The sequence below is a fragment of the Psittacula echo genome (assembly GCF_963264785.1).
Source record: "Psittacula echo genome assembly, chromosome: 10".
In the NCBI taxonomy this organism is placed as follows: domain Eukaryota; kingdom Metazoa; phylum Chordata; class Aves; order Psittaciformes; family Psittacidae; genus Psittacula; species Psittacula echo.
The window spans coordinates 14,825,965-14,852,679 of NC_137741.1; the positions used below are offsets into that span (position 1 = coordinate 14,825,965).

At 53.2% G+C, this 26,715-nt stretch overlaps 1 protein-coding gene across 4 annotated transcripts in view; it reads left to right on the forward strand.

The window, feature by feature from the left end:
• Positions 1–7,679: 7,679 nt before the first annotated feature.
• Positions 7,680–26,715, forward strand: part of NTRK3 (neurotrophic receptor tyrosine kinase 3) — a 205,736-nt gene continuing 186,700 nt past the window's right edge. For 3 of the 4 annotated variants that reach the window (XM_080626561.1, XM_080626563.1, XM_080626564.1), the window contains exon 1: positions 7,680–8,210. In XM_080626561.1, coding sequence (XP_080482687.1) covers positions 7,963–8,210 — 248 coding nt within the window. In that variant the 5' untranslated portion in view covers positions 7,680–7,962. The remainder of the gene's footprint in view (positions 8,211–26,715) is intronic. The other variant, XM_080626562.1, reaches the window with a different exon arrangement.

Genomic DNA, 26,715 nt, shown 5'->3' on the forward strand with positions numbered 1-26,715 from the left:
GATGGATCTTGGGCTTTGGCTTCTCTCTCTTGGTATTAAAAGTGGCAGAGCAGGGATGATATGAGTGCCAGTCTGGAGGACAAGATGGCACTACTGCCCAGACATCTTCAGGGCTTGCTGGTGTCCTCCTCTGTCTTCCAACCCTGGCAGTGTGTCCCAGAGCTTGACTTGCTGGTGCCTGTCACAAGCCAAAATGATTGGAGAGATAGATAACTTCCTGCTGTAGGATGTTCTGTTGGATCTGGAGTTGGCTGGGCAGAAGTTTGGCAAGTTATTTGGCATCGGGAGCTTACACAGGTGAGTGTGAGATAGGTAAGGCTGCTTTTGGGAAGGCAAAGGACATGGCTGAAGAAGGAGCCAGGCAGGAGTAGGCAAACAAACCTGCTGCATGTTCAAGGAGACTTTGTGCCCATCACCCTGCAGGCACGCTCATGCACATCACCACCAGCCCCTGCCTGCATCCCTCTTCCTTAGCCCCCAAGTGCCTGCTTTCCACATACATCTGTAATCCTGCAATTTGCCTGCCTATTAAATCACACCTTCCTCCTCCTGATCCTCCATTTTCATCCCTAACCTGCACCTTATCCTCCTGCAGCCCCTTGTCCCTTTGCAGCCCCCTCTTTGCTCACCCCACACGCTTTCCCTTGAAGAGCTAAAATAAGCTCTACCTGGAGTGTGTTCAAAGGCTAATGTACATCCTGCCTTAATTATTGATTTGTTTATTGCAGACACTTTGGCAGGACATTTGCCACAGCTCACACACCAGGCTCCTGCCTTCCCTTCGCCTTGCAGCTCACAGGGGCTGAGGACAGTGTTACAGGGGTGACCTGAGGACCATATGCCCAGCTTGAAGGCAGCATCCCTCCATCACCACCAGCACACCCAGGGTCTCTCAGGTTAATGCCTGTTAAGCCCAGCCCTGTGGGAATGGTGAAGGGTGTTCCAAAACCAGAGCCCCCGTCCAAGCCTTCTCCTTCCCCAGGTAAGCAGAGCTCATGGAAACTGTTTCCCATAGCAAGACCCACTCCTGTAAGTGATATCAACTTCCAGTGTGTGTCTAGGAAGTCTGGCACAAGGGATCAAAACACAATTATGCCATTGAGCCCCAGCTGCTGTCATTCCCGGGCGGGAGCGATTGGATGCTGTGCATTAGTGGGATTGTTAACGGCTCTGCAAAGCCCTTGTTGAGAAACAAGCATGGCAGCACCCAGACAGAAGGGCTCAGAGGCACGGTCCTGCTACTGGGGCTGCTGTCACTTGTCACCCTGTGCTCCAGGAGCTCTGGCTTTCAGGTGATGCTGGAGAGGCATCAAAGCAGGAAAACACGGCTGCCACCAGCAGCTGATGGGGAGCATCCTGCTTTTCTCCAGAGTAGGCTGAGGTGGCTGGGACACAGCGTTTTGGGGTCCTGTTTGCTCAGCCTAGGGCTCCTGGCTAAGCCAGGCTTTGTGTGTCATGGTCCCTTTGGGTTCAGCATGATCACTTCTCCCTGCACGGTGGGTTGAGCGTGGGACCAGCTGTCTCTCACCCATCATGGGATGGGAACATGTCTCGAGTAATTTGGGAATTAGTGATTCCCTTGGTGGAGCAAGAAGCTATTTCAAGCAGCTGTTGACTCCACTCATCCTTGGGATTTATTTGGGAGAGCAGCACCCTACAAAATGATTTTGGTGAATCAATAAAGAGTTGGTTGTATCAGTTCTCCCCTGCTTAACCCTGAAGCAGCATCTATCCCCAAAGTCAACAGAGCCCCCCAGGAATGTGAAAGATCTGGAGGCATAAACAAGCCAGGGAGCTTTCTCTAAAGTGATTCCATTTCTACACAAGAGTGGATGGGGTTTGCAGAGCACGTGTGTAGAGAAGAGCTGAGGGTGAGGAGGAATTGATCCTCCAGTGAGTTGTGATTCAACCTGGAGGCTTGGTAGGGGCCCAAGACAAGCGTTGTTACCTCTCTGATGAGGAGTGTGTCATGGCCACTCTTCCCTTCACACTGTTTCCTCCCCAGCATCCCAGCAGCAGCCTGAGTTTCTGTGAAGCACAGGGCAGTGGGGTGGGATGCTGCTGCGGGTGCCTGCCCGGAGGGCAGGGACATGCGGATGGTGCGCTGCAATGCAAGAGAACAGGGTTTGGCATGGATGTAGCTCTTCCTTTTGTTCTTAAAAGCATAGAATCATAGAATCATGCTTGAAAATAAGCTAGAGGGTTGGGAGGTTTTAATTTTTTATTAATTTTGATTAGTTTTTAAATCTAAAGCAATATTTCTTACACTGAGGTCCTGCGTTAAGGGATATTCCAGGCGCTCCCTCACCCCCCTGCAGTCCCACACGCTCCACTTGCACATTCAGAGACTGAATTAGGAACGTGGGGTTTTTGAAAGCACGGGCTCGGTTTGGGGAAAATCATAGGGGAAAATATGAAGGAGACCTCTGCTCCTTTGTCCTGGCAACGGCTGTGTCTGTGACTGCACACCCTGACCGCTCACATCATACATTTTCTGACTGGTGCCCACAACTGAGTGTCTCTGAGCATGTCAAATACCCTGAGAGATGTGCAGATGGCAGGGCATCAGAGGAACAATGCCGGGACTGTAATTCCCCTTATCTGCCTGCAGCATGGCCATCTCGGGTGCCTCCTGGGACCCCTTTGCAGCCCCCTCCCCAGCTCCTTACCCAGCACTGCCCTCAGGCTTTACAGCCTCAGTCCTCATAGAGCTTCCCCACCCCAGTCTCAGAACTGCTTCTCTTTGCCCTCGGTGAGGATGGACCAGCTCTGTGCAGAGCATCGCTGGCAGATCAAAGCGCTGCCTTGATGGTGGCTATAATCTGCTCCCCCTCCTTTTGGGCTTTCCAAGACCTTCATTTCAGTCTCTTTTCTTTCTGACCACTGCAGACACCCTCCCTGGGCCATCTCTTGAACATTACAGCCATGACCTTTTTCTGGCTAGACACATTAATTCAGGAGCTGCCGTGGTGGGAGATCAGTTCAGGTCCTAGCGACAAATGCAAGCACAGCAATATTTGCTACCTTTGTGACAGGGCTGTTTCTAGACCTCACTTCAATGTTTTCTCCTGAATCTCTTGTTCCTGTTTATCTGAGCAAAGGGCTCCTGGTTAGATGCTTTTCCCCTTAATGGCCTCAGAGAGTTTACAAGCAGGACATCTGCTGGAATGGCTTCAATCCTGACCTTGTTCCCACATTCCCATAGCATGGGCAAGGACAAGCCAAGGTTGAAGTTTCTTATCACCAGCTGCTCTCCATCCACCTCCCCAGCTGAGACCTTCACCTTTCATCACACAGCTGTTGCTAACCAAATATGATTGCATCACGTCCCCTGCCTTTTTCCATGCAGGTTCCCTGGAGCCAGGCTGACCCATGTGCTGGATGTGACCTTCTGCATCTGAGAAGTGATATGGACATCAAATCAAAAGCTGCTTCCAAGCCTTTCTCAGGGTAGTGGGAATGAGGAGCTTTGCTTACGGAGCAATGCTTTTGATGCTCATGTGCCTGCATGGCCCAAACAAGAGGTAAATGCCTCTTGGCCCTGCTGGGGCCAATGTTTTCCTCCTGCAGCCCACGCCATAGGGGATGCAGTGCCCCAAACCAGCCCTGACACCCTCCGTGAGAGCTGGCAGCAGCTCCTGGGTATTTACCCTGCAAACTGGACCCTCTCCAAAACTGCACTTCTTGGGGTGTCTCTGCCAAGGGGCACATGAACCTGCAGCCAAATCCCCAGTGCAGGGGATGAAACCCTTCTCTCTGCCTTTCCCATCAGAGCTCACATCCTTTGTGAGATGCCAAGCAGCAGCTCTGCCCGCCCCGGGGCTGGCTGCCTTTCAGAGGTGTGCAAAGTGGTCCTGCTATAGGGAGATCCTTCTGGATGTGAGGGTGGCTAGAGAAATGTCATCTCATCACTTTCAGTGCTCGGTGAGTGCTGTTCTGGTAACAGGGAGCGGGTGGTGCGAACCCTCAGTGCGGGCCTGTGGATCGATACAGAGATCAGAGGCAGGAGCGGACGCTGGAGCTTATGATGACTGAGCAGATATTGGACCATGGATCTCTTTCTGGTCATGCCCCAAAGGGCTGTTTCACTGGGCCTGGGGGGGTAAGTGGTGTACTGGGGAGCCTTTATTGGGAAGTGAGGTGGCAGGAATAAGGACTGTCCCCAAGGGATGGCCAGCACTAGAGTGTCATGCTAAAGGCAGCTGTGTAGGTGGGAAGAGCAAAAATGCAAACAAAGCAGCTGCCTTCACCTCTGTCCATGCCCAGGAATGCCCTGGGCACTTCCCAGCCCTGCTCCTTCTTCTGGGCTTTTGGTAGCAACTTGAGTCTCCATGCAAAGGGGAGATGAGGACCTCTAAGCAGAAGAACTGGTGTTTAGTCTCAACCAAGTGCATTCCATGGAATTTCTGGAGGGTCTCAAAGGCCAGAGGGAGCCCAGCCCCAAGCCCCTGTGGGGCGGAGTTCTCACAGGAGGCACTGATTTCATCCTTCATGAAGATGCTTCTTGAAAGAGCAATTTGCCAGCATTCCTCAGAGCAATAACAGCAAGGCCTCTGCTTGAGATACTATCTCTGCGCTCTGACAGCCCCATCACTCACGCCCTGCTCCTGCCTCCCTCTTCCACAGGGACAAGAGTGAGGGATGGAGGCAGGGATGGAGTATTCCCGCCACCAACAGGTCCCAAATACTCCAGTTCCCTTTGGGTTTGGGTGTGGAAGAGGTAGCACTGCCCTCACTGAGCATCATCTTCTGTCTGTTCATGGACCAGTGAGGGCTCAAGCAGGACCAGGGGCCCCCAGCTCTGGTGCTGGGTGAAGGTTGGTGGCCCCTCTGCTCTCTATGGCAGGGACTTTGCTGTCGCTGCAGTCTCTTCTGCCAACAAACTCTCCATTCCCCCTGGCAGCCTGCAATGGGGAGAATGAACAGATCCCTGGTTTCTTCCTTTCCCTGCTTACCTTCCCCCTGCCCTCCGGGCACCCAGCTGGATGCTCCCGCTCCTCCCATTCCCCTGCTTTGCCCACCACGTTTCCTCTGCAAGCAGTGGCTTTATCTATTAGCGACAGAGGAAGCTGTGGCTTGGCACTAAACCTCCTCATCAGCTGCTGAAGCAGGGCTGCCTGGCACCGGCTGGCAGAGTGGGGTGCGCATGTCATGGGGATGAGCGGGCTCCTGCATCCCCTCACCCAGGACAGCCCACATGTGACCTCTCCAGCTTGCTGTGGGTTAAAACTCATCTTTGCAAGGAGAATTCAAACCCCAGAGCCTCTCTGGATGAGTTTGTGCTTCGTTAGTTGTGCTCTGCTCCACACCAGGGAAGGACCCCACATCCTGGGGGATGGAGGGACACAGGGTAGGCTGCCACTGGGTGGGCACCAAGCAATGCCACCCTAGCACCAACAGATCTTGGCACTGATCTGCCCAAAGCAGAGCCCTTGCTGTACTGTGGGACTGCAGCGGGTCCCTACAGTGGATGTGGGCCCCCAAACGTATTCCCGCACTGGTCCTGTGATGATATACCAGGATAGGCTGATGGCCTCACACTGGTTTCACACGTGTTTGATGTCGAGTGCCACGAGGAGGCTGTGACCTTGCACCAGCTCCAGTATAAAGGAATCCCTGGTCTTGCCCCAGGCGCTGGTTCTGTGGATAGTGTGACATCCCTGTCCCTTGTACTACTGAGGGATGAACCCACATGCTGGCCAGGCTTTTTGGGGTGCCCAGCGTTCAACAGGGACATATGACATAGTGTCTTCATCAGTGTCTTCTCCAGTCTGGTTGCAGTGCTTAGCCACAAGAATGGCATGTGAAGTGTGTGTGGAAACTGAGGCAGGGAATAAAAATACACCTGGGTGTTTTCCTTTGGTGCCTTCCCAGCTACAGTCTCTATACAAGTGCCTGATAATAGGAGCTGCTTCTCATGGGATTCAGGACCTACTAACTCCTCTGTGCTCCACACCAGTGACCTCTTTGGATCCAGGTGTTTTGCTTAAGTCATTTACAAGCAGGTGGAGCTCAGCAAAAAACCAATCTTCCCACCTTGGTATATATTCTTCAGTTGAATACACCAACTTCCTTTGGAGCTTCCTGGCAGGAGAAGCCCTGATGAAGCTACCTAGCACCCTGGAAACTCCTGTAGGAGCAGGACCGATGCCCAGGTATGTGCAGTCTCTTGCACACTGTGGGCTGGCAGCAATAGGGGAGGTGTTCCTCAAGCATAAGCTCTGTTCGGATGGGCCCCCATGAAGTGGGACGGGCACATAAAGTGTGGTTGCAAATCCTCCTTGTGGCTGTTTTTAATTTTCCCTCATTTTAGCCCCCAAAATCCCATTGCATCTCCTAGATTAGGATGACTTGAGGTGCATTCAAAAGCCTGGAGGTGCTGCTTCACTCTGCTTCTCCTCCCTGTGCAAAGCCCAGTGCTTGGTAGAAACAGACCCTTGAAATACTTGAAGTCCTACACCTGTAATTCCTCCCTTCACCCATGCTCTGCCTGCAGCACCATCCCTTTATGGCTGTGGCTGTGTGCGGAGGAGCAGAGACATAGAACTATTGGTGTTGGGGGCTTAAGGCATGCAGAAAAGCGCTGGAGAAAAGCAGAGCAAATTAAGCAGAGCTCTGATCTGCTTGGGTTTGTGCTTGCCAAAAATGCACCATGCATCTTAATTCGCTCTGCTGTTCAGCTCGCACTCACTGCTCTCCTGATGCCATTTCGGCGCTCTGAGCTCAGCCTTTTCAACACTTCAGTCTTCCTCTTTCAGGGCTCTCTTTTTTTGCATGTCTGATTGCAGAATCTGCTGCAGGAGGGAAGGGGGAAGCCGAGGGAGAGAAGGGAAGGGAGAACAGGAGCGCCGGCCCTGGGTGCTCCTGCCTGTGCTTCCCGGCAGCCGTCGGAGCCCCCGTTGCATTTTGGAAGGGGGGGGATTTGCTTGTGTCTTTTCTAGAAAGTCCCTCCTGGGTGCTCTCCAGCCGCTTTTTTTTTCCCCACCCAGCCTCTCGCTGGGATCCGCTAAAGAACAGAATAAACGCTGTAATCCACACTGGGGTTTATTCTCTTCCAGCTCAGTTTAATCCTTCTTTCCCCTCCACCCTTGTGTCCGGATTGCGGAGGGGAATGTGTGTGTGTGTGTGTGTGTGAAACCCACCCAACAACCCCAAGAAACGCAGCATCGTCCTCCTCCAAATAGCCGAAAGCGCCTGAGGAAGCCGGAGCCGAGCCAGAGCCCCTCCGCTCTGCCCCCAGCGCAAATTTAACCCCAGATGCAACTTTTCCTGCGCCGGAGGGGCTCCAGCAGCGCTGGGGTTCGTTATTCCCCTTTCTCCCCTCCCTCCCTTCCATTGATTTTAGCGGAGGGGGGTGGGGAATCCTTTTTATCGCAGAGCCCGGCTGCTTTGCAAGCCTTCTTCCTCCTCCTTCTCTTCCTCCTCCTCCTCCTCCTCCTCCCTTGCTTTTTGTGCCCGCCGCAGCAGGGCTGGCCAGCCCGGGGGAGGGAAGCGATGGGAAGGGGAGGTCACCCCCTCCTCTTTCGCTCTGTGTGTTTTTTTTGCAGGTGTGTCAATTTTAATTCTGCCCAGTAGGTGGGACTTGGTGACTTTCGCACCGGTTTTGTTATTTATTTATTTCCTTATTCCCCCCCCCCCTTACCCCCCCCTTCCTGCTTTCCCCATTCGCCTCCCGTTGCAATCCTCCGGAGCGGCTGGCGGGGAGCGGCGGCCGGGCCAGCATGCATCCCCGCCCGCGGCCGCTGCCCTAGCCGGGATTACAGCCGCTCCGAGCCAGCTGCCAGCATGATTTCATCTGCTGGAGGATTTTTGCATCTGATCGCTTGAGGTTTTGTTGTTTTTCTTCTTTTTCTTTTTTTTTTCCTCCCCCCTGTCTTTGTTTCCTTCCCCCTTTTCCCCCCCTTCCCCTCCCTCCATCCCCCCTTTCCTCCTCCTCCTCTTTTTTAGAAGCAGCAATCGGAGATGGATGTCTCTCTTTGCCCTACCAAGTGCACTTTCTGGAGGGTATTTTTGCTCTGGAGCATTTGGGGAGACTATCTGCTTTCGGTGCTGGCTTGCCCTGCTAATTGTCTTTGCAGCAAGACAGACATCAATTGCAAGAAGCCGGATGATGGGAACCTCTTCCCTCTCTTGGAAGGGCAGGATTCAGGCAGCAGCAATGGCAACACGAGCATCAATATCACGGACATCTCAAGGAACATCACTTCCATGTAAGTGGGGGTCCCCCTCCGGTCTTTCCCGGGGCTCAGGTACTAGCAGCATCGCTCGCTGCCCGCCGAGCTTCCCGGCTTCCCGGGCGGAGGAACCCGGCTTCCCTCTTCCCTCCTTCCCCCTTTTCCCCCCAAAATAAAAAGCCCAGCAACAGTTTGGCCAAGGCTTAACAGGCATAAAGTAAATGAGATCCGATTCCTTAGCAGGGGAGAGAGCAGCAGGCAAAGATGCTAAAGCTGCTGCTGCCGCCTTTAACTGTTTGCTTCTGCAACGGGAGGGGGGGACGCCACAGCCGCACACAGCCACATATTTACCCAAATTGGGCAAGAAAAGCAAGTTCTGAGCTGCTTGTTCTTTTTCAAGACTTTGGATCCGGTTAGAATGTCTTGTCTTTTTATATCCCCACAACAGAAAATGCTCCTTCCCTGCGCTGGCTGAGTGGATCTGGGGTTCTGCGGTTTCGCCTTTGGAAGGGGAGGGAGTGGGGTGTGAAAAGGAAAATAGGACAGTGAGATGTCCCTTAAGTAGCTTATTTAACTCGTATTGTTACGATTGTGCAGCTCGCCGGTGGTGCTGCGACCGGATTCGCGTGTTTTCGTCGCGGGGTGGTGGCGGTGTGGAGAGAAGCATCGGAGCAGGGGGATATTTTTAGTTGAGCACTTTGCGTTTGTTTGCATGCTTGTTTATCTGGAAAATCAACTCCAAGTTGCATTATCCTTGTTTGGAGAGGCAGTTAGCAAAGCCCATGGTAATCTCATCAGCGTAGAGTGGAGAAAGGAATATATTTTTCTCTTGATCCGTCATAGTGTGTGTGTGCGGGGGGGGGGGGGGGGGGGGGGTAATGAAGAAAAGATCCTCATCGCTTCCAATCTCTGATCTTTATTTTTCCAGTACATTTTTGGGTGTGATGAACTCTGAGCCATTTCATTATTCTAATGCTAATTGAAATGTGAGCATTTAGGGAAATGTAGCCCCCAGAGCAAGTTGCCAGTGGGAGTTGAGCTGAGAAGAGGTGGAATCCTTTATATTCTAGCAGTTAAATGCAGCAAGGTTTGAAATGAGTAATGGAGGGTTATTTATTTCTTTCCCCCCCATCGATGGCACAGTTGTATGGAGGGAGAGGGCTGTGCTGGGGCTCTTCCCGAGGCTGTTTCATTTGGTCACAGTGCAGTTGCAGCAGAGCCATGGAGTAATTGCAGTGCCTCTTTCGCAGCTCTGCTTGTCACCTTTGCTGGGTAAAAATGAAGGGAGCTGCCTTCCCCGCTTGCTTACACGTTCATGTGATGCCCAAGCAGGTTTTCAGCAGGTACCTGACCCTAAGCCCCCAGCCCTGCCTTCACCTTGCCACCAAACCTCTGCAAACCTAGCAAAGTAAATGGGAAAACTCATGGAAGGCTCCCCTTCCAATAGCCCCATATTTATCCTGCGTCGTGGTGCTGGAGTGTGTTCTCTGCGATGCTGGAGGGATGCGGGTGATGCTGGGCAAGTCAGAAACTCGTGTTGTTTTTATCCCCCCCCGTGTTTGCTGTTTGTTGTGGTTTGGTTTTAACCCTTTGAGGGGTAGGGAGCAGCAGGAAAGGGTTTGGAAGGCACCAGCGTTAGTGAGTGTGCGCTGTCAGATGCACACATACATCTGAACTGTTGCGGGAGGTAGCATTACGCGTGTCCTTTGTGCCCAGAAAATGTCTTTACTGCTTTGAAATTGAAATATGCCGATAAGAGGACTGTAAAAAGGAAGGGAGGGAGAACCCAGTGGACAACTCCAGAAACAGAGATGCTGGGTAATTTCGGGAGAGGAGCTGCTCTTTAAGTTGGGGAAGGAGAAGAAGGTGTCAGGTTTTGCTGGAATTTGTATGCATCTCTGCTCCACACGAGCAAAGCACGTTCCCTCACTCCCTGCATCGCTGCTGGCCCTAAGCTTCTTTCCTCAGGCACTGGGGCGCTGAGGAACAGGACTGGGGTGAACCCCAAAATGCCACAAGGGGCCGAGACTGAGCATGAGTAGAAACTTTCCCCACGGGTCTGTGCTTACTGGGAAGACAGCAGTGGCTCCTGGGGAATGTTTATGGGAGTAGAGGGGTGGTTTGGATAGGGGAGCAGCTTCCTAGTGAAAGAGTCACTGCTGGGAGGTGGAGTTGAACTTATGTTCATGCTCTTGTGTGGGAGACATCAGGTCCTACACCCTTCCAGGTTGATGTCAGGCCTCTCTCCTTGCCAGCCCCCATATCATGTGTGCTGGGTGAGGGGTGCATCAAACCCAGCCTGGTCATCGCTGAATCACTCCTAGCATGTGGGTCTGATTCAGCTGGGCACTGAATGGTGCTTCCCCCGATTGCCAGGCTCACTGGGGCTTGGCTTCAGTAGGCAGCTTGCTTCATTTCTGGGCAGCAAGCAGGCAAAAGCACCTTCTCCCACTGGGCTGGAGGGTGAATAGGGATGGCTCAGCCCTGTCCCTGTGGTCAGGGGATGGGGTGCTCCAGCGGAGTCCTCCCCTCAGGCCCTGGGGAAGGTGATTTTCCCTGCTCCATCCTGCTGCTGGTGAAAAGGCAGACGGAATGTGGGGTGGTGAAACCACACTGGGACTAAGCAGGGACTTATTTGTGTGTGAAAAGACGAGCTCAGCTTTGCTGTTGGAGCTTGGGTGGAATTGATGAAAGGCTGCCAGGGCCCATTCCAAGGGCTGGAGAAAGAAGACAGTGTCAGCTGGCTTGGAGGGCTTGTCCATCCTACCTCCTCGAGCCAGGGCAGAGACCCCTCCATGCCAGTGCAACCCACCCCACCCAGACAGGTCCCCCCAGGACTGGGGTCCAAGCCATCAGGAGCTTTGAGTTATTTCACATCTTGATGGCTGATGAGACCCCTGAGGCAAGGATAATGGAAGGACAGGAGACACTCAGCCTATAGCAGTACCCATAGCAGGGCAGGTCAGACCTATGTGTGCCTGCAGTGTGGTGCCACATCTTTGAGCCTCCTGTTGCACCCCTCAAATGAATGGTTATTGCTCCAATTGCTGCTGCTTATGGTTTCCCATCCTCTGAGTGGAGCAGCCATGGTCAGGGCTGTGTAGCTTCTGCCCTGTCTGGGCTAGGGGAGATGGTGGCACACAACCCTCATGCAAATCCAGGCAGTGCCAGGTTAATGGTGAAGCAGGGGAAGGGCAGGAGGTTCCTGCCCTGAGATGGAGAAGTTTGTGTTGGCTGATGTCCCTCTGCCCTTTCTCAGCCTATTCGAAACATATCCAATTTTGGATCGCATCCCTGGGGATGTGGCTCTGCACACAGAGATCCCTGAGAGCTGCCAAGGGTCCTGTCTTAGCTGTGAGGCCAGCTGGACTTATCCATTCTGATTTAGGTGGAGGATGACAATGGGGCTATATATATTCGTGCCATTGCTTCTCCTTTTGCAGCTGGGTGGCCTTTGCTTGTGTCCCTAGCCAGATGTGACTGGTCAAGGTGCTCCAGCTCCCCCTAACCCATCCTCACCCCTGCAACATGGGGCTCCATCCATTGCAAGACCTCCCTAAAAGCACCGCATGCACAGGGAGAACTTTGGTCCTGGATATCCCATGGCACAAACCCCCTTCTGTACATACCCACGTGTACTGAGCAACACCCGGAGGCTGTTCACCAATGGGTCCCCATCCATGGTGCCATGGGATGCCTGGGCTTGCCTTGGGGTGCCAGTGGGCGCCACGTGCTGGGACAGGACGGGAGTTACCCTTCTGGCAGCGTGGGCAGCACCTGCGTGCGCCGGCACGGTGCGTGGGGAAGGACAGACGGAGGAGTTTGCCATCTGGGCCTCCCTACTTCTCAGCTGTTGCTATGGCACTGCAGAGATGCTGCCAGGCAGGCGGCAGTGGCCTGCGTTTGTCACCCCTGGGCTCCTCCAAGATAGGGAGATGTCCCCGGTGTGAAAAGCCTTGGTTCTTTACCCAGCCTTACCAGGGGAGAATGGGATTTCTTATGGTAAAACACCCTTGACGGGTGAATTTGCAAGGGTTTATCTGTGCAGCTTGTAGCTGCCTTCGACGAGATGAGATGAATTCAGAGCAACCCAAGAGGAGGTGGGTCATCATGGAGCGCTGTGGGATGCGGGATTTCACGGTCTCACTTGCGCAGCCTAGAGGAAGCATCTTGTTCCCTCCATAGGCAAGGAGAGCAGCCCTATCTGCTCCTGCTTTGTCCCACCAGCTGACGGCAGCATCCGCTCCACCGTGGGCCTGGCTGGAGGTGGGAGAGCCACGTCAGAGCCGGGTGCTGTGGGTGAGCGCAGCGCAGCCCCCACTCGCTGCGGGAGCTGGGAGCATGTGGCATGGGGGAGAGTGGGGGGGGGGGGGGGGGTGGCAGCAGCAGCACCCCTTCATTGCTGGTGCGGGGAAACTGAGGCACCGGTGATTCCCATGTCTGGGAAGCAGGGAAGAAAGGGCAGGAGTCTTCCTGGGTGCAGCAGAGCTTGCTTTGGCGGCCCCTAAACAGCCAGGAAAGAGGCTGCTGTGATGTTCAAGTTGGCGGTTGCTTCAGACAACAGAGAACAAACTTTTACCCTCTCTGTGAACCAGCCAGAGCATGCCTTGTGTGCTGCTGCTCTCCAGAGACGAAGGGCTTTGTAATCCCAAAGCCTCCCATTCCATTTCCTGGTCCTTATTTTGCAGGGCTGTTCTACAGAGTGGCTTCCTGAAGGATGCTAGGATGAGAGAAGTGGGTGCAGCATGAGGCTGTGGGGACAGAAGAGGGTGCCAAGATGTGTGGGACAAGGAGGTGGGCTGAGACAGGGTCTTGATGCTCTAGAGGTGCTGTAAGCCGGAAGCACTGATCCTGACTGTCCCGTATCATTTGCCTTGCATCAAGAATTGGGTCCATGGTGTGTGCTGCCCTGTGCACCAAAGCAGTTAAATTGCACTGGGGTGCCCAGGGCTGGGGGCATCCTCTGGGCTGGCTGATGGCTCCTTGTCCTGTTCTTATGGCCTTTGTCAATGCTGACCAGTTCTGGTAGAGGCACCTCCCTGGTACAGTTGATGTCTTGGACTTCCAGTACTTTAGTGCCCATCCAGGCTATGTGCAGGGGCAGAGCAGAAGGGTCTGGGGTAGATGGGCTATAAAAGGTGGAGAGAGCTGGCTTTTACAGCCAGGGCTCTGCTTGGCTTCCCAGCAATGGCCAAGCTAATGGTGAGCAGAGGACATCAGGCACCCGTCCAGCCCTGCTTTGGGACACAGGATTCCTGTTGGTTTGAGTCACCTGCCTTTGAGTCTGCTGGTGTCTGCCCTCCTTGTGCCTGATCCCACTTGGTCCCTAAGTACTCCTCAGCCATGTCTGCATTGCCTGGCTCTGCTGAGGGACCACACCAGGTATTTTGCCAGGGAGGAGACAATTTTAGTGCCTGTCAGGACATCCCAGGCTCTTTCTGAGCCCTGCATGGAGCCTGAGCTTGTGACCTTCAGGGTGCCTGTAACATCCCCAGCCCTCATCTCCTGCAGGGTCTGCGGAGATCTAAGTCAGCTCTGCCTGCTGGCTTGTCTCCCTGGGCTTGGAGAAGTGAGGTGGGGATGCTTGGGGTCTAGGGCATGTGTTTCATGAGGGGAAGAAGCAGAGATGGAGGGGAAGAGACTGAGGCAGGTCTTGCCTTTCTGCCCTTGGAGGCTTGGAGATGTGCTGCCTCTGGTCTAGGAGCTTTTGTAGAGCTCTGTTAGGGGAAAGCTTTCTGGTTCAGCTCTACCCCATCAGCTCACCCCTGTGGGGGTGACACCTTCATGGGCTTTGACATGAGGCTGCTTGTGATATCCCAGAGGCCTGTGACCATTCATTCACCCAGAGATGCTGGACTCTTTCAGTTAACCCCCAAACAGGCCATGGGATGCCCTACGGGATCACCTTTGAGGAGCCCTCCAGGTAGGTTGTGCTCAGGCGCTGCTACCCTGGCACACTGCCTTGTCCTGCTTGATGCAGTGCTCTTGATAGGTGTTTCCCATGAGTTTGTGGTTGGATTTGGTGCATCCTGTTCGAGGTGGGTCTGCAATCAAGCAGGGAGTGAACCAACCCCCCATCCTGCCATGCCAGGCTTCTGAAAGTGAGAGTAGTAATGCTTGTAACTCAGTGTGCTATTTACCAGGCACTGTGCAACAGTAGTAACATTGAGCTGTGGGTTTCCTGCAGTGGGGATTTCAGCAGGTTGTGTAGGTGCTTTCTAAGCCAGGTATGTTTGACAGCAGCCCATGGGCTCTGGTCTCCCTCAGATTCTCTTGCTTTCCCTTCCACACCAAAGGGTGCATGGTAAAACTGTTGTCAAGATGGTGCTGTGGGATTTCTTGCTCAGAGGCTGCAGTTCGTGTCCGGTGGTTGGATATCTCAGCCCTTTGTGCCCTGTGTGAAGAGATGAGAACCAGCAGCCCCATTCACCTCATGCGATGCTTCACATCTGAGGGCCACACACACAGCACCAACACTGCGGTGTTCTGAGCCCGGTTCCCGTTGTCCATCTCCCAGCGTGGCGAAGCTGCTCCGCACACCGCGGTAGTTGTGCGGGAGCGCTGGCACACGCAGCTCCGCGGATGTGCCGTAACCAACAGCCCAGCCTCTGCCCTGTGTGCCCCGGGGGCTGCTGCCTCCCTGCTCGGACCCGGCTCATCCTTTCCTTTCCTCTCATCCATCGTTAGAAGGCGGCTGTGCCGCTAGAGGGCAAGCGGCAGCGGCAGACAAGCGGGCTCCCAGCTGCGCCGGCATCGGCGGGGAGGCCCGCACGGCGGCACCGGGAGCGGTACCAGAGGCGGTACCGGGACGGGAGGTTTGGTCGCCGCTGTCGCCCTGATGGATGCTGCGTTGGCAAAGAGTCTTTGGGGTGCCCGTGTGCTGTAATCATTTTGGGCTCCCGTTTGCTCCCTGTCTCAGCATCCTGATTCCCGGGTGCGCATCAGCCGGTCTCATGGGAGCTGGACGGGTCGTGGATTTCGCCTACTCGCTGCTGCGGGATGATGTGGTCTGCACACCCCCATGTACTGATAGCTCTTAGACCAGTGCTGCAGGGGATACAGCCCCAGCCCATCTGTGAATAAAGGTAATTTGCAGGTTTGTGGAAGGTGGCGACCCAGAACATAGTGGGTGTTTGGGGAGGCTGTTTCTGGGCTGTTTGAAGTGTTTGGTGACGGTGCTGCCATCTTTGACTAGTTTCTGGCTGTGCATGATCTCCAGGGGAGACCCTAACAGCTCTGCTCATGTTGCTGATAGGGAAACTGAGGCACGGAGCAGTGGTGCAACAGGCCTGCGAGCAGCAGAGCAGGGATGGAGACCCTTTGGCTCAATATCAGTTGGGGTTTGGGGGAAGATCAAGCACGGATGGTGGATAAACAAGGCTGTTAGATCAGTCCTGTTATATCCAGCAGACATAAGATGTCCTCAGAGCAATCCTGGAGGTAGAGGCAAGAGGGTACAGGCTGAGAGCTGTCTGTGGTCCTCCAGGGTAGGTGCATTGCTCTTTGATCCTCTGATTAAATCTCTGCCTACCTGGGTTGGATGGAGATTGGAGGGCTTAAGAGGCCACATGGCCTTCCTCAAGGTGGCAAGGCTGGGAAGACCCTGGTGTGAGATAGGGTAAGGGTGAATGATGGTAGGAAGCTGCCCTTGACCCTGTAGCATCCTCCATGTGCAGCTCCTGGGTGTATCTCATCCTTCCTGGCAGCTGGATCAATGATGGGCTGGTTTTCCATGTGTTGCCAGCATGGTGGAAAGGCTGTGACACCCAGTGGTCCTGCAATGCAACAGCAAATGGGTCTCCAGCATCATGGCAGGGTGATGTTTTGGTGGATGTGTGTTGAGGTGTGGATGATGGACGTGGGTTAGAGCTGTGACATTGCTCGGGGCCTGGCCTTCATTTGAGGAAAGGGAGTTAAAGTCTCTACGGACCTTCCATAGAAGGCTGCACTGGAGTCATCGAGGCTCTTCCAGGAGCCCTTCTGCACCTCCATCCTCCATGTACCACCTTGTTTCCAGACCCCATGGGCTGTGGGTCCTGCCCTGTCCCCCTCTGTGTGAGACCTGCCCCCTGCTTGTCTGGAAGAGCAGCACCAGGAAAACACGTGCTGTGTTTTTATCTTGTTTTCATGTGACAGAGCAGTTGGGGAGCTGGAGAAGCCAGAACCAAGTGTGCTGCCAGCTTTCCTCCAGCACTCCTGGTGCAGGACATAATGGAGCTTGCTAGTGACCATCCCCCTCCTGTACCCCCTCCAGCCTGTGCTGTCATCCCCACCTTTCCGCTTTGGTCTGACTAAACAGAAAGGAAAACTGCCTTTACAAGTCCCAGGAGTGGAGCAGAGAGGTCAGGAAGGATTCCCAAGGGAGTGTCATTGTGTGACAGCACAGATGGGTGGCTTGGGGTGCTTTTCCTTGACCTTGGTGCTTGCAGCAGTGACAACAAAACTGCCTTGGAATCCTGGGGCTCCATGGAAGGATGCAGGAAGATGCTGAGCCCAAGTGCTATCCCCTAGGCTGCCCCTTCCCTGCAGCCTTCCTTTGGCTCCATGCTGGGCAGGGCACATGGCACTGGTGCCTTTGCTGGCTGTCCCTTGGGGACTGAGAAGTGAGTAGGAGCAGATGGGAGCTTGATGCAGTCCCATCCTTCTGGGTTCTGCAAGGCTGTCCCTTAACCAGCTCTCCTCAGGCTTTTCCCCCTAGGAGATGTTACTGTGGAAATGCTCAAGCAGATGCTGGGAATGCTGAGGACCCTGCGGGCTCACAGTTTTGCCAGGATAAATTAGGAGCATGAGTGCTCAGCTGAGCTGCAGCAATGCCAGGCTCTAACTCCTGACCCTGCTGGGACATGAAGCCATATGGGGGAGAGCTGGGGTGCCTTCAGCTGCTGACCTTTCCTCTGCTCCTGGAGCAGCTCTGGCCTTATCCCATGCTCTCTGTGGCAATGCTGTGCAGTGACTTGGGCTGGGAACCAGGAATCCTGGCTCTCTGGTCTGATCCAGCTGTGCAAATGCTCCCTTGGGCTGCCTGCCATTGTCCTGGACCACTGCCCTCCTCAAGCCTGCTTCTAACCCAGCTTGGGCATCCCTTGTTCCACCCCAGTACAGATGGGCTTGCCTCTGGGGACCTCTGTGACTTATGTGACTGGAAAGATCTCTCTTGTCCCCCAAATCTCTTGCCTTCAGGATGTAGCTGGGTGCTGCTGGTGCAATAATGATGTGGGTACCTGTTTGGACTCTACTGCCTTGCCTACGTTCTCCCCACAAAAATATATCCCAGGAAAACGGTGCTGAAAACCACTGAGTCACTTGGTGGCTGCTTCTACACAGCCTGAAGAGCAAGCAAAGTTCAGTGGGACACAGTATTGAGGATGCTGTGTGTTCCCAGCTCCCCAGCATGCCAAGAGCATCCTTGTCCTCCTGGGGCTCTCCCTGTGCCGGTTCAGAGTGCTACTGAGGACTGTTTCCTAGTTTGAGCCTTGCATGGGCTCTGAACACATCAGTGCTGCCATCCATCTCATGGACTATCCCAGGCTCTGTATTTGGAGAGCAGAGCAGCAGCCTGGTGCTCCCTTGAGTGCTGTGCCCCTTATTTCAGAGGTGGAAAGATGGTGGAGGGTGTCCTTTGGGAGCATCAGAGCGAAGCCTGAGCTCGAGGAGTGTATGCAGGGTGCCAATGCAGTGCAGGGATGCTGGTTGGGCAGGAGGGGGCCTCTACAACAGGAGCTCTGCAGAGCCTGGCACCCTGGGGGTTAATGGCAAGGTGCAGGGCACAGCTGGAGAGCATCTGGGAGAGGCAGAGCCTGATGAGGCTGAAGAGGCATCAGGTGAGAGAGCCTTTAGGTGAGCAGTGAGGGATGCTGGGTCTGTGGGTGAGGGGTGCAGGTAGTTGCAGTGCTCCTCACCAGATACTGCAGTGGTGGTTTTGGGAAGAGGCTCTGGAGTGGGAATGCTCTCAGGTACAAAGCTCTGTGTGTTGCCTGCCCTGGCTCTGGGCAGTGGGAGGGATGTGGGTGGCCATAGCTGGTCACTGGAGCAGAGCTGCCTGCTTGATGGTGGGCTGTGTGATGCGCACTGATGCCTGTCTCTGTGTCCCTCAGCTCTTTATGGGTTCATCCTCTGGCATTTGGGAGCACAAGCTCTTGGCTCTGTGGTTGTAGCCAAGATCCCACTTTGGAGCTAGAAGATACTGCTTTGGGTAACCCTGCATGGAAATCCTCCTCTCTGTGCCTTGCCTGTGCTCTCCTCCAGGTCTTCATGGCTGAAGTCCCTGATACCCCAGCTTGATGTGTGCCTGGTTGTAGATAAGCTCTCCCTTCCAGGAGGCATGGTGGTGGCATCCTCAGGCTTTGCCCATGCTTGTTCTCAGCCCTGGGAAGGCTGCCCAGCACCCGTTGTGCTGTGGGCTGCCCTGGCCCCAGGGGAGGGATCCCTGCCTTCCAAAAGGCACGGGCAACAGAGATTTATCTATTCAGAGACTTAATTAACATCTTTAAATATTTAATAGTAGTAAACAAACCACATCCAGTGGGATCAACATTTACAATCAGGGCTTTCTTAATTTATTTTCTTCCCTCTCTCTGGGACAGGCACTTGTGTTTTAGGTGTCTGGGGAGGACTTGGCTGTGTGTGGGCTCTGGGTAAGGGCTGGACCCACAGCACTGCTGCTGAAGGAAAGGAAAAGATGGGAATGAAGGGGCATGAACAGGCAAGAGGGTGAAAAAGGAAGCAGAGGAGTGTGCTTGGAGCATGGGTGTTGGGAAGTTGCAGAGCCAAGTGCTGGATTTCGGTGGATGCATGTAGGAGTGGACAGGCAGGAGATGGAGGTTCCTGCCATGGCACTGCTAATTGCAATTAAAGGGTAGTGGTCCCTGGAAGGGGAGGTGGCTTGCAGCTGATCTGCATCCTGTTATCTCTGCAAATGGAAACCTGCCTGGTAGTGGATTACACTGGGGGTTATTTATTGGCAAAGCACTGTACACTTTTAATTTTTCCTTTTTGCTTATTCAGGCTTTAGCTCCAGAGGAAAATAGCCTGGGGTGGCTTTGAAATGGATTCTCTCTGCCCCATTAACTTATTCAGTGAGTTTAATGGCCCTTTTTTTTTGTCTCCAAGCTTTGAAGCCATCATTAAAAGGCAGAGATATATAAAGGCAAAGATACTCCTGAGCTTTAGTCAAACTTTGGGGTAGTGGCAAGGGGGGTCAACGGTGTGCTGCTGCCTGTGGTTTGGGTGAAGATGTGCAGGTTTTTGCTTAGTGATGTTCTGAGGGTTGGATGTTGCTCAATGCCTCTGGAAGTTTTTTGCATGGAGAAGAGATCCATGTTGCTTGGGATGCTGCACTGGTGGTGCTTGTGCTTCTCTGGTGGGGAGTTGCCCCTGAGGAGCTGTGAGTTCACCAGGCTGCGGTGGGAATAAGGTTCCCTGGGTGATAGGATGTTATGTGGGCTCTTGGAATATTGCCTTGTGTGACCCTTAACCTGTCTGCACTGCAAAGCTGCCACCTCTCCAGGCTGAAAGACAGAAACTTCTTCCCTTGCTTTGTGTAAGCTGCTCACAACTTTATTTTCCTCCTGTTTATGCCAGCCTGGGCAGTGCTTGATGCTTTCATGGGTGTCTGTGGTCCATGCTTGAAGCCTGTCTGTTACTGGTACCTGGTCCTATTGCAGTTCTGTGCTGAGCAACCCAGCACTGAAAAATTGGGTGTCCCTGCAGGGATTGCACTTGTTAAACTTGTGATCTCCTGGTGTCTGGTACAAAATAGGATATTTGGGGAGTGTCTGGGGGATGAGATGGAGACAAAACGTCTGAGTCAGTTCCCTCTTCCTTTGTCTCTTTTAGGACCAATCTCTCCACCTTTTGTATTGTAAATCAGACCTGGTGTCTTTCTGGGGCAGTAAAAGTAGGAGCATGCAAGACATGGGTTGATGTCTCATCTTTGGACACCTTTCTGCTGGCATGATTGAGTTTCTGGTCCCCTGGCCCTGATGTGTCTGTTGCAAACATCACTTCCGCATAGGCAGCCCTGTACCACTGCTGGGGAGCAGTGGCAGTGAAGGGCTGGGAGCACAGGGGTTTCCTAGCATGTTTCTGAGCATTAACTTGAGCTGGCACCTCCTGGGTTGGCAGAGGCCAGTGTGGTGTCTATCACACTTCCCCTAGTGCCCAATACAGCGTGATCCAGTGGGCAGATGTTGCAATGTGATGGAACAGCAACAAAAGTCTTGGTGCTGGGACAGTTTTTCCCTTGTATTTCTTTACTTTTCCTACTCTTTGTGCAACCCGTGGAGCTTAACCCCTGGCAATGTGAGCAGGCCATGTGTAACCCATGTGCCTCTGTGCCCAGCCTGGTATTTGCCAGCTCAAGGATGCTGATACTATGTACTTGGGAAGGGAGGTTTATGGTAGGTGAAGACCCATATGTGCTGCCACCCTTGTGTTTGTACCCCTGTGCCAGTCCTGCTGCAGTGCAGGGGTGGGAAGATGTGCTGGGAGAGGGAAAGGACTTGCTTATCCAAACTCATATGCTCAGGGTTGCATGTGTGAGGCTGACCCCAGACCCTGGCTCCTGCTGGGTGCCAGAAGCAGTGGGAAATGGGACAGGAGCCTGAGTGATGTGGCTTGTGCGTCTGTGCTGGTGGCCCTGCAGCAGGATGGAGGGACGGCAGGCCGTGACCCCTGCCTGCCCACCGCCAGCCTGGCAGCCCCATCCTGGAGACATTGAGGAGCCTTGGCAGTGGGAGAAATGCTGCCTCATTGCCAGCAGATGGGCTGGATCAGACCCTGTCAGGGAGGGACCTTGTGCTGTGCCAGGAGGAAGGACCTTCAGTTCCAGGGGATGCCCTGTTTGTAGCCTCACTGGAGGCACTGATTGAGGAGCCTGGTCTTGGGATGTTGCATCGGGGAGGTGGCGGGACAGGGACAGGCTGAAATGCCCCTGAGGGTGCCATGGATGAGCAGAGCAGCTGCAGTGTGCACCTATTCTGGAACAGGGAAGGTACCCGGAGCCGGCCTGTCTGTGACCTCCAGAGCAAGGGGGAGGCTCCTTGCAAATCCATCTGCTCCTGCTCCCCTCCCCAGGTCGCAGAGGTCAGGAGAAGGAGACATTAATTTCCTAATAAACACCCATTAAACGTACTTCTTCCCTTGTAAATCCTTGCCTGCTCCGTGCTACCTGCTGTGTGAATTGCTGCTGACCCTGTAAATCACCCTCTGCTCGGCTCTGCCTCCCCTCAAACCAGCCCTTCCCTGTAAATCCTCTGTCCCCATCAGTTTTCTGCTGCCAACCCACTGTAAATCCTGAGCCCTGCTGAGGCTGGGGGGGTGTAGGAGGGTGCAGTGATGGGGTGATGGAGGACAACTGCCTTGGGATGGGCTAATCCCTCCAGACAGTTATCCAGGGGCTTGCTTTCCAGCAGGAGTTGCTGGAGGATGTTCTGTCTGGCTGCATGTGGGGAAGGTCACCCTTGTGCTGGAAGCAGGACAGGGCTGGAGTCTTGCTGTAGGCTGGCTTGGCTGGGCCCCTATGATTGCTCCCTTAAGCAAGCACTGAAGGAGCTGTGGGCAGCGGGGGTTCCTTGTAGTAATAGAGAGACATCACCTGCTGGATGCTGGTGTCCCACTTCTGAGCCTTGAGTTGCTGGGATGGTCATGCTGTGATTTTTCCCTTATGATGATGTTGGAACAGCATGTAGGAGCTGAGGCAAGGGGTCTGGTGGAGACCTGACCCAAGGGAGGTGTAGGAAGCCAAGCATGGGGCCATCATCTCAGTGTAGTGAGCTGTGCTGTCCATAACCCCAGGCATGCTGTGCTGGGGTTTGCAGGAGAGGTGTTTGTGTTCATGGAAAGGCTGTGGCTAGAGCTGGTGGCTTGGCTGATGTGCATGTCTCATCCTTGATCCAGGCTGGTATGATGCTGCTTTGCTGTGGCTGGATGGGGTGTCCTGAGGGTGCACAAGCACCTGGCTCCCAAGTAGGGTGTTATTTGGTGTATAAAACATTGAGCCTTTGTGTCCAAGGACTTAGTGGGCAGAGGCTGATTGTGTTCCAAGACAGCTGCTTTTCCCTTCTAATGGGCAGCTCTGCCCCTCTCCCATGGAGGTCAGTGGAGCAGGCTGCAGAAGGTGCAGTCAAAGCCAGGATGGGGTCACTGGAGTGCTTTGGGATGGTGCTGTCTGCAAATACATAAGGTTTAGAGGCTTCTGGTGGCTCCCTATGGAGGGAAACACTGCAGAAGATCCGAGTGCTTTGTGATGCAGCTTTTCAGGTGTCCCAGACCCACAGGGTAGGAGTGGGAGGCTGGTGCAATCCTAGGGCAGGGAAGCGCAGCCCTTTCTGACCCCTTTCTGCAAGCCCCAAGCCTGGAGGAGCTCCTCAACCACCCGAGTGGTTCAGGGTTTGGTTTCTACACCTGCTGCACCCAGGGCTGTGCATGTCCTTTGGGAAGGCACTGACCGGTGTCATCTATAGCTCAACTCTTCCTGATCACCTAGAGGGCAGCTGCTGGAAGTGTAAGAGGAATGAGATGATGCTCTAGGATGGCTGATTCAGGCATTAATGTCATCCGCTCACACTTCTGGCAGTGTTCTGTGATGGACATGGGCTTGACCCAGCTGGGTGTTTCCTTTAGGCCTTTCTCCTGCTGCCAAACATCATTTTTTTTGGGTTTGGATTAGTTTTTCTCCTGTATTTCGTGTCTGAGGCCAGTTGTGTGTTAACACTGGGCTTATGCTACTGCTGTGCTCTGGCTTCGGGAGGAGATGTGTAGGGTGGCAGCACAGGGATGCTGACAGCAGTGGGGAAGGCAGGGGGCAGCGGAGGAGAGCAGAGGCAGATCTTCCAAATCCATATAAACAGCAAAAATACATTTCCAGCAAACGCTTCCAGTCCTGCAGTATTAGGAAAGTGAAGCACTAGAGGATAAGGAAAGCATGAGCAATAACAGCAGGGATTTAGGAAGAATATATCTTGCCAGACAAACCTGATTGCTTTTTCTTTTTGATGGAATCGCAAAATTAGTGGCTGAGCAGAACGTGGAAATCCTAATATATTTGGATTTAGCAAAGCGTTTGATATAGTGTCTCGCCGAATCTTACTCTTAAAATTAGTTCAGTTTGCCTTGGATATGATGCTGCCAAATGGACTGAAAACTGGCTTAGGGCCCTAAGCAAATAGCGGTGGGCTGTGTTTGGGGAGAGGGGGAACTGTGGGAACAGAGCTGTGGACTGGCTTTTCCTATTAAAAAACCCCAAATCAACAGGAAACCCCCCCAAATAATCACCAGAAACCCCTCCAGGAATGTGGCCTCAGTTCTAAGCACCTTATTGCAGGAATAGTGACAAACTGGACAGAGTTCAGAGGCAAACAAGGGGAAAATAAATCCATTGGAGGGGTCAGATTACACTCAGAGGCTGGGGGCTGAGCAAGTCCCAGGGCTTGGAGGCATTTTGGGGAGGAGCAGGTGGTGATCCATGGGGCCAGTATGCATATTTGGGCTGCTGAGACCTGGCAGTGAGCATCTCAGTGCTTTCACCCCCGCTAAGCTGCCCATTTCACGGCCCTTTCCAAAGATTATCCAGTGAGTGGGGGAGAATATTCACCGTGACTGTCAGAAAGAACATCCCTGACCAGGCAGCCCAGCACGTTTCCTCAGGGAAAGTCTTGGAGCGAGCACGAGGAAATGGCCCGGAGTGATTTGAGTCAGTAGATGGAGATTTTCTGGGTTGTGGGTTTGGGTGGGAAGCTCAGAGGTGGTTGTAGTTGCCCTGAAGTGCTGCTTCCTCACAACATCTGTACCCCACAGACATTTATTTATCATCAGGGAAACTGCTGGCATGCAGTTTCCCCAAGGGAGGATGGCTGAGTCTTTGTTTAAACACTTATGGAAAGGTGGTCCCTGGTCACTTTGCAGAGGTAGGACAGTGTAGCTTGATGCCCCTCACAGGATTTTATCTAAAGGGTTGAGCCCTGGCCATACAAGTCAGGAAGGATGAGATCTTCCAGCAAGTTCACCCATGAAGGGTGAACTGTTGGGCATCTGTCTGGCACGCTGAGCTCTTGAGGTCCTTCAGCACTTGTTTGAGGACTGAAAGAGCTGGTGAGTGTGTGGAGGTTCTTGGCATAACTGTAGTGTTCTCATGAGGTGAGAAAACACATGTCCTTGAGTCATGGCTATTTCCATCAATTGGATGCTACCAGGGCCATTGCCCCCCACTGCCAGTGGGATGGCTTTGGTGAGTCAGGCTTTTCCATCTGCCTTTTAAAGCAAATCTGTGCCTTTTCATACAAATGCAAAGAAACTTTCAATATGGAAAAGGCAGCTTGCTCTAGGGACGTTGCTATCTTTGGGGGTCATAACTAGATTATCGTAAGGTCCTTTCCAACCCTAACCATTCTATGATTCTATAATACATCTTGCATTGGCAAGTCAGTGTGGCAGTCCAGGAGTTTGCTGGGCTGAACCAGAGTTAGGGAGAAAGCCATAGAGCAGAGCTGGAAAGAGTTCCTCAAAGATAGGGTAGCCTTGTGTCAGTGTCTCGGTACATGGTTTCTTCATCCTATGATGGTAACCCTCTTTGCACTAAACCCTGCCCAAGGCTGAGCCTGCTGAGTGGTGATGGTGGTGGTGGGATGGGGCTGAACCAGACAAGATTTGGGAGGTATTTTTAGCTGTTCTAATTGTGGCAGATAAATGCCATTCTTACTTGTTGGGCTTGAGCTATGGCTAAATCACAGCTAGTTCTAATGATGATAATTACCGGATTTCAATATTTATAGAAACGGGTGCTTCCTTCGCATTGGCGGATGCCGCTGTGCTCTCACCTTCACAGATCGAAACCTTGGCTCATTATCGCTGCAGCTATTTATTTACTTGCACATTTTTAACCCACAGATGGCAACGTATGAGAGATCTGAAATGATAGGGGCCCGCTGGAGGTGTTGTAGTCTTTGGGCAGAAGATGCGGGATGAGTAAGGAAGCATCTCCTAAGGACCTGCAGGTTGAATTCCTGCTTGTTGGGAACTGTTGAGAGATGTTCTCAGGTCCTCAAGCCTTGTATTTGCCAGGGCTTAGCCCCCAAAGGGTGGAGGTGGCTGTGCATATATTTGCACGCGTTAGCACTGTGTATCGCTGCTTCTGATTGCTGTGCGCACCAGAACACATGCTGTAACTAAGACAGAGCTTAAAGGTTAGGCAACACAAACAGCCTGAGTCCTGTAACGCTGGACTTGGAGGAGCTTGTGGAAAAGGGTCTGGGAAGTTCCGGCCTGCAGCAGCAGCTTCTATATATGTTGATGGGGCAGCATCCTTCTGCTGCAGAAGGGAAGGCATGTATGTTGGTGGGACATGTGCCCATGCCCAAGCATGGAATGGGGATGCAGAGCCCCTGGGCTGTATCCAACCAGCCTCCTCAGCTTGATCCCAGCCTGCATCCAGACCCATGTGCCCATCGGGTCTGAGCCTCCCTTCTTGTGCAAGGTGTAGAAAAGATTCACTTATTCAATTTGCTATCTCTCCAGTGCCACATAAGCTGTATTGATAAATTAATCTTATATTGTTGTGACTAAACAGCCCTGCAATTTTTTACACTGTGCAGTCTAATCTGTCTTGACAGCTGTATCATTAGTTTATATTTGTTGTAATCTTATTCGCTGTGTTGGCTGTGGGGAGTTTTGATTTGAGGCGCTGTGCTGCTATTCATGCAATGGGTGCAGCCAGCAGCTTTTCACTGGGAATCTCGGGATGCTGTGGGGTGCACCCAGACAACCACCTGCTTCTGAGGCTTGGATGGGAAGCCCTGGGTTGGGGTAAAGATGGTGAAAGGGTGGATGTTGGGAGATGTGCACCTTTAAATGTCCTAAAAGGTTTGCTGTATGATGAGGGATAAGCTGTTTTCTTGGTCTGTGTTTCAGTTTTCTGTGGAATGGGATGATCCCTGCTCTGTTGCTTTTTGGTCACAGGGGATCAAGGGACTGTAGGAGCTTAAACTGCACTGTCTCCAGGCCTTTAGAGATGCTGCATGAGGGATGGTGATGTGTGCTGGCATAGCATGAAATGGAGGTGGAAATGTCATGTGGTGGCTGGCTGCTCCCCTGGCTCCAGCCTGGGTTTGCTGTCCCTGGTCCAAGCAGGGGCGATTTGGGCTTCTCCATTTGTTTTTGTAGAGCATTCTTTTGCTTTGTAGGCAGCTTCTTCCAATAAGAGCTCCCCAAAACTGTGGAGCAAGATGTTTAGGGCTGGTGTAATGAGATTTCTGCCAGCAGGGAGCAAGAGAGACTGTGTGTTCCCCAGGCATGGGACAGAACGATGGGGGTGGAAGCATTTCTGCTGCTAATTTATGCTTCAGGTCTTGAACTTGTTAAATCTGGATGGGGAAAGATAATTGCTGGTGCACAGGCTCCTGTTTGCAGCTTCCCTGACCAAGCCTGGGTGGTTTGGTAACAGCTCAAGCCTGTGTTATTCTCTTGAATGCATCCTTTTGGGAAAGCATTCAGAATCTGGCAAGACTGAAGATATGAATGGCTCCCGAGGTAGGTGTGCCCCTTGCAG